The sequence below is a fragment of the Hyaena hyaena genome, unplaced genomic scaffold (genome assembly GCF_003009895.1).
Source record: "Hyaena hyaena isolate Hyena2069 unplaced genomic scaffold, ASM300989v1 scaffold_229, whole genome shotgun sequence".
NCBI classification, from domain to species: Eukaryota; Metazoa; Chordata; class Mammalia; order Carnivora; family Hyaenidae; genus Hyaena; species Hyaena hyaena.
Window position 1 is genome coordinate 1,993,294 of NW_024080861.1, and position 14,910 is coordinate 2,008,203.

Here is a 14,910-nt window from a genome sequence, read left to right on the forward strand (position 1 = left end):
TCCAGAAAAAGTCATCCTGACCCTTTTATTGTTGAAGTTAAAAAATAAAAGATACTTAAATACAGGTGAACATATAGGGCAAAACAGAATCATAAAATTTCATGTTGAACTAAGCAGTGAGCTGAATGTCTGGGTCTCCAAATTGGCCTGAACCCAGAGCTGCTTCAGAATGGGGACGTTCACAGTTAGCGGCCACTGGCTTATAGGTGAGAGAATGGCCGAAGCTGTTCCAGTTGAACTTCCAGAGAAATTCTCTCCTCAAGAACATCCTGGGAAAAGATGCGAAGCTAAGTTATGTTTTGAAGTATATAAAAATGAAGGCACATTTAACAACTAGCATCAAGAAAACAATTTAAATTTCTTAAGATGAAGGGATAGCAGTCATAGTTTAAAAGGATACTTCACTTTAAAAAAGTGGTTTCTTAATTAAAATCTTTTTTTTTTACAAAATACATCAGGATAAAATGTTTTTTAATTATTAGAAAGCCAATACTTGCAAGCGATGGCTGTTCATGCCTGCAGTTTGCAGAAAGCCTACTCCCTGCAGCAACAGCTGATGAATCAATCAGATTCTTTCTCCTGGTAATTATATCTGGTCATCACAACTCCTGAAACTCACTTGAGTTTGTTTCACAGATAAATTTATTTTGCAGTCAGAATTTCTAATCACTGTTGATTTTGAGCAGTCTTTTCAGACAGCCAGCAAATTCTAACTCACCTACTTTTTTTTTTCCTTTTTCTTGACCATCCCGATAGTATTGTGTTTTAGCCACAACTACCTCTTCCTATTTCATGTCATACTTCCTATTTTCTGTTCTCAGATATAGTGAGAAAAAGGACTTTTAAAATAGTTTGTATACAGATGTTTCTATAGGTTTCTTTAGTTCTTCAGAAAAACATGTGCTGATAAATCTTCCTTGTCAGGGGATGGTGCTAGCAAGCTTGCTCTCAGTTTTACATTCTTCCTTTACAACAGACCAAATTCATAAACACAGAATAAAAATCTCTTCTTCGATCAAAGAGTTATACAAAAATATCATTCATTCACAGGTATTTATCAAATGCTTAAGATGTGCTAGGTTTTGGGGACGGAGACAAGATGGTTCTAAGTTCATCTAGGAGAATCCCAGTTTATTTCTGTGTCCTGGCCTACGTATTAACGTATCCCTCTCTCGTTTCTCTGAAAAGTATTTTGACTTGGACAATGTATTGTGCGGTCACCCTGAACAGAAAAAGTTAGGATTTACTCTGAGTGAGTTAATTTCAGTAGGCCAGAGAGACAAATGTGTCATACACAGTAATTCCAGACAATGTGATAAATGCTAGATGAGGGATATAACAGACTGTTTTGAGAATGAACTAACTGCATTAATTTTACAATTTTCTATTTCAACTTATACTTCCATGGACCATGGACTCTTTTCTCATTGTTGTGGTTTACAACCTTGCTACTCAAACTGAGACCAACAGTCATCATCTAGAAGCTTATGAGAAATGCAGAATTCTCAGGGCCCAGTCCAGACCGAACATGAACCAGAATTTGCATTTTAACGTGACCCCTAATCAACTGTGTACAGATTAAGATTTGAGAGCCACTGGTTTACAAGACATGAATGTTTAATGATGTTGATAAACCATAAATGATTCTGGCTAATTTTTATTTGTAGGGGCTCAAAGAAATCCCAGTAATAAGAAAAACAAACCCATTCCTCTCAAGCACAGATGACAGGAGGCCAGGCTGGCCGTAAGCGGCATTTCAACTGAGGCGAGTCTTTTCTCTTCCACACGTGACATGATCTAAATTGTCCCCATCCTCCTTCTTTAGACCTGGTTAAGTGCCTTTAATAGATTCTGAGTTGCCTTTGATAAAAGGATAAGCTAACAATACTCAAGTCACCTTAGAATTCAAGAAGAGTGTAGAGACCCATGTCTATGATCTTGGAGGTACGTGAGTCACAACATGTCCTCTCGGGTTTCATTACGAAAGTTCAGGAACATCACAGTAACAATGATGCCATATAGACGGAGGCTATAGGCTATGGCAATCAGACTAGAGACGAGGCTACAGAATTCCTTTTAGTATGAAAAGATTTAAAGGCGTAAAGAACATTTTAGATAAGTCATTTGTTTCTCTTGCTACCTGGGAAGTTTCACACTAGCCTATTAACTGCCGGATTGCTTCGAAGTTCCAGTTAACTCTGAGATGTTCTGAGTCCCTGGAAGTTCCCAAGTAAAGATTCAGAATACCTTTAATTGTTGCTGCAATTCACTGTTCAATCTGGCCAAAACGGTGTTGGTTTCCTTATTGCGTCTAATTGATGCCTGAATTGCTTTCTTATCTTTCCCAACAGACCTGAGAAGATAAAGAGGGCAAGAAACCATGACTTTCATTCCCCATCTTTAAATTCTATCCATTCTTCCCTGACCTAGCTCTAACACCAGAGAGTAGAAGCATCTTTTGCCTTAACACCATAGCCTTTTGCCTCACTTGCTTAGTTCCAATGGCCAACCCAAGGTATAGAAGCTTAATTATTATTGTTACTATTTTAGTTGTTCTTCTTCTATAGAATTCATCAGCAGCTTTTTTCTGTAAACGACCACACAGTAAATATTTTAAATTTGTGGGCCATATGGTTTCTGCCACATATTCTTGTGTGTGTTTTTTTCCTTTTCTCTTTTTTTTTCTTCTTTCTCTTGCTCTTCTTTTTTTCTACACAAATGTGAAAGCCTAATTCCCAGTGCTGGGCCTTACAAAAATAGGTTTTGGGATGAATTTGGCCCACAAGCCCTTTGTCAGCTGGTTCTCGATCTAGGACAAACACAGTATAAATACTGGAGTTATTTTCTACACTATTAATTTTTTAAAAATCTGCTCTAGGGTTTGCGTCTGGGTTTTAAAATGGAATTGGAATTGAACTTGATAATAGAAAGAGGAAAAGCAGAAAGAATGTTGCACTTACTCATAAAAGAGAAAACGCTAAAGAAGAAAAGCTAAGAACCTCAGCTCAACTACAGAGCTAGTCTGACCATAATTCCTTTCAGTTTGATACTTTGCTGTGCTTTTTGTTACCAGTAATTACATTTGTGTGGGAGCTGCTCTGATTACCTCGGAATAGAAGGCTGTGACGCCAGAACAGCAGCTAAGACGCCTGTCTTCTGTGTATGTTCATCAACTTCTGGCCTTAATTCATCTTCTGATTTTAATCTTCTTCGAACAGGTTTAGGTGGTGGAGCAAGAGGTGTTGTGCCTTTGCTCTAGAAGAGAATCCCATTAGCAATGAGCATGTTTTGAAAACATTCATGGTTAATTAGCACTTTACCAACATCATTTGCTTTCTTTAAACTGCTTATTCTCTAAAAAGTCATCTGTCCCACTTTAAAACAACTTATACGTATGTACCAACAGCCATGTTACATTTTGCTAGGAAAGGCTGGCTGCCGTCACAACTGTGGATGCACACACACAGCAGCGCTCTCTTATAAAGGGCAACATGAGTTCCCTGAGTCCCAAATCTGACTCAAAACTGTAAGGTTCACAGTTTAAATGTTAACAAGAAACATGCTCAATATATATACCTATTTAATAAATAAAAAAGGGAGTCCTTTTTTGGATGCAGAAATCTGCATCCATTATCATACGATTTCTGACTCAAAAATACTAAAATACATCAATAATAAAGCAATTTATAAAGAAATGGAAAGCTAGGCAATACTTTAAAAACTCATAATTAAAATGCACAATAACTGTAACTTTTAAGATGTCTATTTTTGCGAGAGAGCGCGAGCATGAGCATGAGTAGGGGAGGGGCAGAGAGAGAGGGAGACACAGACTCTGAAGCAGGATCCAGGCTCCGAGATGTCAGCACAGAGCCTGATGTGGGGCTCGAATCCACGAGCCATGAGATCATGACTTGAGCCAAATCAGACGCTTAACCAACAGAGCCACCCCAATAATTTTCAACTCTTGAATACAAGTGGGCATTTTGTAGGAAACTGTGAATCTGCCCTTAGCAGATATGAATGTGGTATTTTGGTATTTACCATAACCTGATTTGATCTGTTAATAAATAAATATGAGAATCAAATGCCATTTCTTTGGTTAAGTGCTATTTGTTGCTGTAAGCTGACAAAAATAAAATTCAGTATTAAAAAAAAAATCACAGAAATACATTAAAAAATAAGGCGTCCAGAAAGTAGTATTTAGGCACTTTCAGAAACGCATGCTGTAATAACTACTGGGAATGCCTGGATGAGAACAGAAAAAAATAATTACCAAAACTTTTCCTTGAACAGAAAAATATGCCAGTATCTGTAAAGTACTTTGAAATGCAAAAAAAAAGATAAGAAAAGCTGATGTAGATAAAGGATGGAGAGATACATGATAATGCAAGTATAGTAAGCTAATGGTACAGTCAGTTGTGGGTTTATTGATGTATACAATGTAAAATTCTCTCAACCTTACTGTATGTTTAAAAATATTCATAAAATGTGGGGGAAAAAATAATCCTCAAAACAGTCAAGAAGAGCACAGCACAGAGTATAACCACCTTCAAGGTTGATAATTTTTCCCTCTGATACTTAAGACTCAATAAAACAAACCGAATGTGACCAAGAAGGAAGTGCTATTTTACCCATGTGAAAGAATGCAGTAACCAGATAAATTCTGGGAACCTATGGTCTAAACTAGACGATAGACTATTATGTCCTAGAATTTTTGAACAGGCAGACCTTGTTCTGAGACAAAGTATATTACAGTTCTAGGAAGTGGGTGGGGTAGGTGCTCTGCAGTTAACTTTATTTCTAAGATTTCTGTCATTTAAAAAAATCTTACAAAGTGAAAATGATGTCATGTAACATTTTATATGTACAAAACAAACAGTATTATACAAGACTTGTCGCATACCACATTGGCGGGAGCGCTAGCAGCTGTCTTCTCTTCCATTTTACTATCTGTTTTGGCAACTCGAAGAGAACTTGCAGGATCAGAAGCTTTTTCAACCTAGAGATGAATAGATTATCGTTCCTAACTGTACATAATCAGTATACAATTATGCATAAATACATATGTTAACAAATTAGAAAGTAAAATATTAAGAAAATGTTCCTTCTGATAAGAAATTTGAGAAAACCCCCCACAGTGACCATTCTGTCCTACAGAAAGGCAGAGAGCAGGGAGGTGACAGATCTCCGAAGGAGCAGGGGAGGGCTGAGGATGCAGCCCAGCATTTGTCTGGAAAGTTCTCGTGGTTGGGGGAGGGGATGCTTCCACCCCAGAAGGCTGAGCACCCAGTGCCCCGCCTCACCTTTCCCTCAGGCCCCGCCCCGCCTTCCTGGAGACACAGACCCCAAGCCTAGAGGCCCCAGGGCTAGGCAGAAAGTTACAGGTTTGAAGAATGGCTACTAGAAGATTTCCCATGGATCAGATCTACAGGAAACTTTTATTTAATAAAAAACTATGCCAATCAAATATGCATGGAGTTTTGGATGTCACGAAGCTCAATATGGGTTGAGACAATCAGAAGAGTGATTTTGGGATTCCTCTGTCTCTCCAGCTTCACATTTATGTTTAGTGACATCAGGGATCCCTAGAGAAGTTCCTGCCACTAGAACTAAACATAATCTCCCAAAACACTGCTGGCAAAGATTGAATCTGGCATCCTGTCGTCGGTAGGTGTAACTAAAGTGACTTACTATCACACGAATGGAGTGTAACTATGGTAACCAGAGCCACGTATTACATGGAAATCTTCACCAAACCACACATCAGATGCTTAGCGTTAGAATGCAAGCCCCTAAGCAGTGTTTTAGCCATGACCAGATGGCTGTGTTTGTGTCTTTTCCCACGACAGCTAACTTCCACCCAGATGCTAACTCTTATTAAGCATTATATTGCAACCAGCAGGTGTCTAAGGCCAATTAAAAAATTAAGAAGCACAGACCTAGGGAACAGAAATCCTCTAAAGCAGCAGCAGCAGATATTTTCCTCACTAATGTCCATTCTAGTATCTGCTTCTTAGAGGTTCTTCTGTTTACAGACCTGCTTATGAATATAATGTGGGGGAGAGTTTCCCAGCAGAAAATCAGCTAAGCCCTTGAAAACTCACCGGCAAGACCTCTGGATGTTTCTCAGCTTCATCATCTTGTTCTTCATTTACGTTTGATGCAGCAAATACTTCAAATTGGCTGAAATCTGCAAAGTTTGGTTGCTCTGGTATCTGCTGAGGTGAGGTACTGGTGTGAGCTATTAGACCATCGGCATCCACTGGGCGATGCACAACGGGACCAGCAGCCTACACAATGGAGGGAGGAACACACATTAGTGTATCGCTGGCAGCAACCTTCTTCTTTGAAACCACAGCATACAGATAACTTTGTCAATTCAGGGAGGGAGCTACAGTAGCATCGAGCTCTACAAAACCGTAAGTGGAATGCTGAGACATTCAAAAGGGGAAGATGACAAACTTTCAATAAAAAAGATACTTTTAGGGGCACCTGGGTGGCTCAGGTGGTTAAGCGTCCGACTCTTGATTTCGGCTCAGGTCATGGTCTCACGGTTCATGAGATCAAACCCTCCGTGGGCTCTGCGCTGACCGTAAGGAGACTGCTTGCGCCCTCTCTCTCACCTTCTCTGCCCCTCCCCTGCTCCCGCTCTCTCACTTTCTCTCAAAATAAATACATAAACCAAGGACAGGGAGGGTCTGGCCCAACTCTCAGATTCTCCACTTGCATTTTTTTTTTTAAATTGGGCTAATGCACAATAGTTTGTGCTTTAAAAGTTACTTTTATTTAAAAAAAAAAGATATTTCATTATACTTCTAAGAAGGTGTTAGAGTGTGAAAATCACTGCTCTAAGTATTCTCTTAATACTTCTGGTTACTTCACTCCAATTTTCCTCCATGGCTCTGCCGGAACAATCCTTCTAAGACCTTCAACCCAAACATACAGTTATTGAGTATCTAACTTTTGGCCAAGCACTAAGGAAATAACAGTGAACAAAAAAATAAGGTCCATGACCTAAGGAAGCAGATAGTCTAGTGCAGGATAAGAGACAAGGGAACAGAGAATTAAAATACAGTGTGAGCAGTTTCGTTACAATGGAAGTACAGGACGATACAGTAATACATCTGCAGTCTCTTCCCAGCTTATCCCTTAAAAATTCTCCATCTCCCGTAAGAAAAATTCTGTCCTTTTTTTAGAGGTGCTCCGCCGCTTCCCCTGCTCCACAGTTTCATCCCTCATCACTCCAGCTGCCCCAAACTAACCCATTTTCCCCGAATACACCAGGCAATGTCATTCCTTCTGATCAGAGGGCCCTCTCCCCAAGAAATGCTACTTCATCTCTCAAGTCTTTGCTTAAAGCCTTACTTCCTTCACTGTACTTACACCTCTTCAAGGTGACCCTTGACTTTACTAGCTAGTAAAACTGTGACAAAGCATTTGAGAAACATGCCTGGCACAGCAATTTAACTGTTGTTTATAGGTCTGTCTTCCCCATAGAACAGGTTCTTGAGTGACCAACTCACTGGGTTTCTTTTTTTTTTTTTTTTTAATTTTTTTTTTTTTAATGTTTTATTTATTTCTAGGAGAGAGAGAGACAGTGTGAGCAGGGGAGGGTCAGAGAGAGAGGGAGTCACAGACTGAAACAGGCTCCAGGCTCTGAGCTGGCAGTCAGCACAGAGCCCGACGTGGGGCCCGAACCCACGAACCGCGAGATCATGACCTAAGCGAAAGTCGGACGCTTAACCGAGTAAGCCACCCAGGCGCCCCTTGGGTATTTTCACTGGTACTTTAGATAAAATAAATACTGAAATCTTCAAATTTCAGTATCTTACTTGTAAAGATTAAGAAACCATCTTTTTAACTTCAAATAGCCAACTTCATTATAAGGATCTACCTCAGAAAAATCAACCAAATTCATTCATGTGAAAGGTAGTCAGCCAGCCAGTCATATAAAACTAACAGCTATAATCCAGAATCTTAGAACAGATTAGACCGAAACAATTTCGACCCGGCAAGGTCATCTGATGCTCATCTGGGTCATCTGACGCTCCCTCTACTGGTGGCGTAGCACCTCCAGAGAGATGCAGTGAGGGCACCAAGTCACTGATAGGTCCAGGACATAAACAACTGTCTCCTATCGCCCAACCCACGTTCTTTCCACTGAATCCTCCTTTATCAATCCATTATCTTTTGGTCCACTTTTAAGCTTCTTTCAAAAATAATGCTGATGATTATTCTTCCAAATAAGACTTAGCTTCTCTGAATGAAATGCTCAGTAAGAATGACAAGTAGGTAATTCCCGATCTTCAAAATAATTCTAGCGAACAGGGAAGAGCACTCAGTAGTGAACGCGCTGGAGGATTACCTGTGAGGGCTGTGGTCTTGGAGGCACTGCAGGAGGCTGCGCAACAACCCCAGCCTGCTGTTGTCCTGAGTAAATACACAAGTTGTCTTTTTAGTAAATACATACTTTGTTAGTACAACAAACGGAGTGAATGTGATCAAAGGATGAAGATTTGTAAGAATGTCTGATAAGTACTAGAAGGCATTTATTATCCTGCAAAACTGTCCAGATAGGACCTAATAGCCAAGCCTCATTGCCTTTTCTCAAGACTTCATTTCTCTTGTTCTGTTGCACAGGCGGTCATGACGTGCTTGTTTCCATTACACTGTGCTATCGTGGCTTTCTTCTCCTGTTTGACTGCTCCTCACTACAAAATATGCAGACTTTCAAATGTTCTTTCATTTACTCTATCATTTCTATGTAAATGATTCTCAAATAATACAATCTTTCTTAACCCACAAGTCCAATGGCCTTGTTATTATGTCTCCTTTTCCTCGTCATTCCAAACTGATGATGTCTAAAACAGAACATCATCATCCTCTGTTCCTAACTTTTCTACTTTGATCAACATAATAACAATACAACCCGTTATAGAAAAATTAAAACCTTGGAGTAAGTTATACGTCTTCTCTCTCCTGTCAGCTAACTGAAGACCCGTCAGCTTTCCCTCCTTAATCTCTCCACATGGTTGTTTTCAAATCTCTTGTGGCTTCTCTCAGGTTCCCATCTTTTATCATTTGAACTCAAACACATTAAGAAAAAAATTTCTCTCATTTGATATCTTCTAAATTCAAACTTTTTCAGATAAATTAAAAAAGAGACATATTAAGAGAAAATAAAACAAAATGTGCTCTTTAATGAACTTTAAAATCAAATGATAATAGGTACTACAGTTCTCTAACCCCTACCTGTGGTGACTGCAAAGGTCCGATTCATATCTAAAGACGACGACCTAGAATGAGAAGGCTGAGGCCTCGGAGGGGGAGGTGGTGGTGCAGTGTTATCAGGCGATGTTCCAGAATGAGACCTACAAAATCCACCCATTAGAACTGGTCATGTTACTGGTACTAGAGCGTTCTTTTTAAGTATTCAACTTGGCTAAGCATAAAGGATCTCACTGGTGTGACGTTTTCTCAAGTAGTATTACAAGTATGCCGATGAATAAAGAGAAGACTTTATGAGATACATTAAACAAAAAAATTATTTTAGGAGGCAAATACCCTTTTATTACAAAGGGTAATTATACATTTAAAAATTCTGAAAAGAAAGTTAATAACATGAATTCAAGGTAGACTGCAAACCTAGTAACGTTTTTCCCATTCAATTAAAGGCAATATTAGTTTGAAAAATCACTTTCAAAAGAGAGAAACTTCACTTTCAGATATGGTTAGCTTTCAACTTTTTTAAAGTTTGAAGTTTGGTAAACTGAAGTGGAATCTTGCTCAACTATCTGAGGTGCCCATTCTTGCGTCCCCACAGGCCATCTCATTGTAGAGGTGACTGTCCTCATTTTCGACCCACCCTAGAGATTCACTTTTTTGCCACCACAGTTTTCTGTATTCTGAAGAGTCTCATGGACTGTGGCAATCTGGTCCTCACTTATAGGGATAAAAAGGAGAATAAAACCCAAGATGACTGAGAACTCTAAGAAATACAGAAAGAATTCTATGAAGAAGCAGGCTTTGACTCGGGAAGCTCTTCTGAGATTCTTTATTACTTGTCTCTCTATACATCCTCCAGGCATGTGGCCAAATGCTACTGAGCAGGTGTAACAGGAGAGGAGAAAAGATACTCCTGTCCTGTACATGGATTTTAGTGGATGGTTAAGTTAAGCCCTTGCAGACAAATCCCTAGCCACCTGCATCCTATCCCACATTTTTTCTATTTGTGTTTGGTAAGTTCTGTATCACACAGATCTTCAGGGAGGGTAGCACACCTTCAGACATTAGGGTGTGCTTCTAGATGGCCTCTCAAAACAGAATGGTTGGTACCTGCCACCAGACTCGAAAAGAAAATCTGTATATTTGGTACTTAAATAGACTCTCAACTGTTTACCTTCACAAAGGACTAAACTGCCAATGCTACTGCAGCTCCTTAAACCTTCCACAGACTACCAAGGGTTCCTTTTGCTTTCCTATTAGAGCTGGAAGAATCAAAATTATTTCCCTTCTACATAAACCACTAGGTAACCTAACAGTGTTCAGAGAACTGAAGAACAGAGGAAAATAATTTATACTTGGTTCTAAAATAATTCTCAATATTACAATGTGACAAGAGATTTTCATATGCTTTTCATTGACAGAAATACTGACCTTTGATGGGTTACATTGTTTCCAATCTGTTCTGGGTCCGAAGTAAAAGAGTCTGAACTACTGTACCCATCTGCTAATAAATGGGAGATATCCTATTTAATAATAGTTTATTCACTTTTTACTCTAGATACTCTAAACAAATTATAATAATTATTACTTCAAACAGAGATATTGAAAGATTGACAGTTTAACATTTCATCCTTGTGTTATTAAATATAAATCAAATAAATCATAGCATATTTACATAACAAAATACTACGCACACAGAACAAGTTATGATCTAGAGCAAGTTAATATAAATAGGAATAAAAAATATGCATAGACAACAATAAAACTTATGAATTAGCCAGAGGTTCACCATTTTCACCTGAGAAAATATCGCTGCCAATTCCTCAAACTCTTATGAGGACCAGAGAACCTCAGAGGGAGCTTAATGGTTGTGGTAGAGTATTGGATTTAAAATGAGACATTCCAGGCACAATCTGAAAGAACACTAACACTGCTACACACTTTCAGGATTATAAATTGAAGGAACTGGTTATTTGGTTTAGTTTCCTTTCACAATGTACCCCTTTCCTTTTTCTTATCAAATAGCTGAATTGTTGTAATTATACAGCAATGACACTAAAACTATCCATTTGGATGTTCTAACAGGCACCTCCAACTCGAGATGTCCAAAACCCAACTTTCATTCTTCCCCAGCAAACCTTCTCTTATCACAGCCTGTCTCGATCCCTAGTGTATCAGGCCAACATTCCCTGAATCGCCCTTGACCTCCCACCCCCATCCGATATCATAGGTAAGCAAATCCCATGTACTTTTCCCACAAAATCTAGTCAGAATCTGACCACTTCTCAGTACTCCCACAGCTACCATTCCAGGCCAAGCTGTCATCTTCTCTTGCCTGTATTATTCTAGTACAGCCTAAATATTAGTCTAATATTTCCCTGTTTTGACTCTTGCTTTCTTCAGGCCTGTTAGCAATACAGCAGCCAGAGTGATCCTGTTAAAACAAAGTCAGACCAGATCACTTCTTTGTTCAAAACCTTCTAATAGCTTCTCATCTCATTCAGTAAAAGCCATTCCTACACTACTCCCTGATGACTACTCTAAATCAGGGCTTCACGCGTGCTATTTCCAGTGCCTTATATGTCCCTCCTTCAGATATTCAAAGACGAATCCTTCATCTTCAAGTTTTAACCCAAATGTCATCTTTTGGTAAGGTCTTCTTTGACCTCCTTATTTATTTAAAATGTCACTCCCTCTTTCCTTTTCCAGCTTTATTCTTATCCAGTGTGTTAATTATATCCTATTAGGAATTCCTTTTTTTTTTTTTTTCTTTTAAAGTTTTTCTTTTACTTCCCTTACTGAATGTAAGCTCTATTAGGGCAAAGTTTTTTTTTTTCTCTTTTAACTGCTGAATCCCCAGTGGCTAGAACAGAGCCTGGCACACAGTATTCCAGTAACGTAGGCTGCATGAATGAATGTACACAATTTACTGTGAGAGAGAGAAAGGAGCTGGTGGGCAGAGTCATGGACTCAATGTGGCTGAGAGGGGCGGCACCAGAGGCCTGCCTCGAAGCAGGTCCACGTGGCAACGAGCAACCATTTACTCATATAGAGGGAGGGGAGGATGTCTAAAAGGGCTGACTAATCTCTACTTTATTCAGTGAAAGTTATATGAAGTAGCTATACATTTGAATTATTCAGACTCTAAATCCAGACTCACTCAACTTGAATGGAAGCTGTAATGCTATTTTTCACTTACCTACAGTATTTCCAGAAGCAAATTTCACTGATGAATTTATCTTACTTTCCTCTGACAGGTCAGACGTTTTCACAAGTAATGGGCTAGTGGGATTAGTATGATCTAGTAGAGAATTAATAGGTGAAAGTACAAGAACTGAATTAATAAATTCATAAACCTCAGGGTTCAAGACTTCATTTAGGTATTTCAAAGAAGCAGCAGGTAAACCTCAAAGATAGAAGACAAAATAGTATGTTTAATAAAAATAAGTTGTTTACACAGAATTTTGTTTTCTGCCATAACAGAAAAGTCAACTTGCATGTTCATACTTCATTAATGTTATCTCTTCAGGGTAATTACTTAAACAAAACACCATATGGTTTAAAAAAAAAAAAAAGGTAGTTTATGGGGCACCTGGGTGGTGCCTCAGTCAGTTAAGCATCCAACTCTTGATTTTGGCTCAAGTCATGATCCCAGGGTCATGGGATCAAGCCACGTGTCAGCTTCCTTGCTAAGCATGGAGCCAGCTTAAGACACTCTCTCTCTCTCTCTCTCTCTCTCTCTCCCTCCCTCCTTCCCTCTCTCTACCCCTCCCATGTACAAGCTTTTTCTCTCTTTAAAAAAAAGTAATTTATGATGTTGATTTATATAGAAAATAAATATACTTCTGAGGAGCCCTAACTAAAACATTTACTCAAAAATAAGGAGAAACTTCAAGAGTGCAAGCAAAACATAACAATTCTAAAGCTAAAATTGATTTTAACATATCCCTCTTTGGTTGAAACTCTGAGCATACTTAAAATGTAAATTCACAACAGTTACCATAACCCCATAGGGTGTTAGAACAGTCACATTTTCCAAGGGTCCTTATTTTAAAACTTTATAATATAAATTCAACTAACATAAGATGAAAAATACATACAGGCCTACATACATATGTACACTTGTAGAAAGCACTATGTTAAAAAATGAACAATTATGAAAGGAATCTGAACCCTCAAAGAATAACTGCATTTGAGTTTGCCACTGATCTGAAGCCCAGCCCAGCAACAGCCTCCTCACCACTGCCTGTTCTTTTCAGCTCCATTTCCTGCATGTGGATTTTGCTCGGAGTCATACGAATGGGAACTGGATGAACAATAGCCGTATCCTGGAGACACATGGGGGGAAATACAGACTTTGCATTAAAAATGCCAAGCTGACGCCAGGAAATCATAAAAATTAGCAACACTTTAAAAAGTGGTGGATAGACTTTCTTATTCATGCTAAGGCAAGCATGAAAATCAATTTCTTAATTAAAAGTTTCAGAATAATATGTAAAAAAATCAGGTTCACTATGCATACCCAACAAGCTGGTTTCTTTTATGAAAAGTACATGTTAACTTGAGTGGTTAAAGATTTGAGTGAAAAAAAGATCTATAAAATGACCACTGGAGACAATAATCAAAGGCAAAGTGTGAGGTGATCTCATGAAATTATATAAATCTGAACCTCTGAGATTCAAGTCGACTATTTCAAGAGAACCCAAATACTAACAGATTGAACTTCTTCACTAAACTGCTGAAAAAAAAAAAACAAACCCTGATGTTTACTTCTTCCTATATAAAACAAAGGTAATAATGCTTGCTATATTTTTAACAGTATATTTTTAACAGTATATACCTTCTACAGATTAGTTCTATAGAACTGTTTAAAACTTCCACAAAGGCATGCATTTTTAAAGAGGAGTAAGTAAGACTCCAACTCTTAACATTTTCACATTTTTCTTAAACCTTTTCATGACTGTTAATATATCCGCAATTCCTTCATGAGTGTCAAGTGTAGTTAAAGGAGTAAGGAAACTGGCAAAATAGGCTTTTGAAAAGAATGAAAAGAGCCAAGTAAAAAGAGAGGATGAAGACAAGCCTCTCAGGAAGAGAAGAAAAAGGGAAAGGTGCACCTGGGTACAAGGTAGACCTGGCCCGGAGCGGAGACCCACAGGGGAGGAACCAGTATGAGATCTAGCATTTGGCTTAATAAAAATAAGCCAGTACTGTGGGGGGGTGGGGGGTGGGGAGAGAGGTGCTCAGCTCCTTCTGTGTAGAGTCAGTTCATAGTTTGTGTGTGCTGCTGCTAAAGACTAAACTTGACATCCTGAAATTTCAGATAGCTAGTTATGAGTTATGTTTACATCTAGAGTGAAGGATAAGGACTTTTCAGTTTAAGTCAGATATCATTTTTGGTTGAGAGTACCAGGTAACACCAAGCCACTGTTAGAGAAAGTTCAGTTCCATCACGGGTCTCCCTGGCTTACTCTCATAATCTCTACATTCAACCAATTTATGACAAATGACTTTTTTGTTGAAATTACACTGACAGACCCATTCATAGCAATATTCTGCCCCATAACAGCATGGTTCTGGACAAAGTTCTACATTTCCTCTACAACTCTAAAATTACAGTTCTAAATATGAATATTACAAGTGGATGAAAGTTTAGATTTCTCATATAATATAGAGTCATTCTCG

At 38.6% G+C, this 14,910-nt stretch overlaps 1 protein-coding gene across 5 annotated transcripts in view; it reads right to left on the minus strand.

The window, feature by feature from the left end:
- Positions 1–14,910, minus strand: part of REPS1 (RALBP1 associated Eps domain containing 1) — an 88,030-nt gene continuing 73,120 nt past the window's right edge. For 3 of the 5 annotated variants that reach the window (XM_039243590.1, XM_039243591.1, XM_039243588.1), the window contains 10 exons: positions 13,466–13,553; positions 12,425–12,526; positions 10,657–10,732; positions 9,253–9,371; positions 8,366–8,430; positions 6,105–6,290; positions 4,904–4,999; positions 3,107–3,255; positions 2,248–2,353; positions 1–269 (listed from right to left, as the gene is read on the minus strand). In XM_039243590.1, the coding sequence (XP_039099521.1) occupies positions 201–269; positions 2,248–2,353; positions 3,107–3,255; positions 4,904–4,999; positions 6,105–6,290; positions 8,366–8,430; positions 9,253–9,371; positions 10,657–10,732; positions 12,425–12,526; positions 13,466–13,553 (1,056 nt within the window). In that variant the 3' untranslated portion in view covers positions 1–200. The remainder of the gene's footprint in view (positions 270–2,247; positions 2,354–3,106; positions 3,256–4,903; positions 5,000–6,104; positions 6,291–8,365; positions 8,431–9,252; positions 9,372–10,656; positions 10,733–12,424; positions 12,527–13,465; positions 13,554–14,910) is intronic. The other 2 variants (XM_039243592.1, XM_039243589.1) reach the window with 1 other exon arrangement.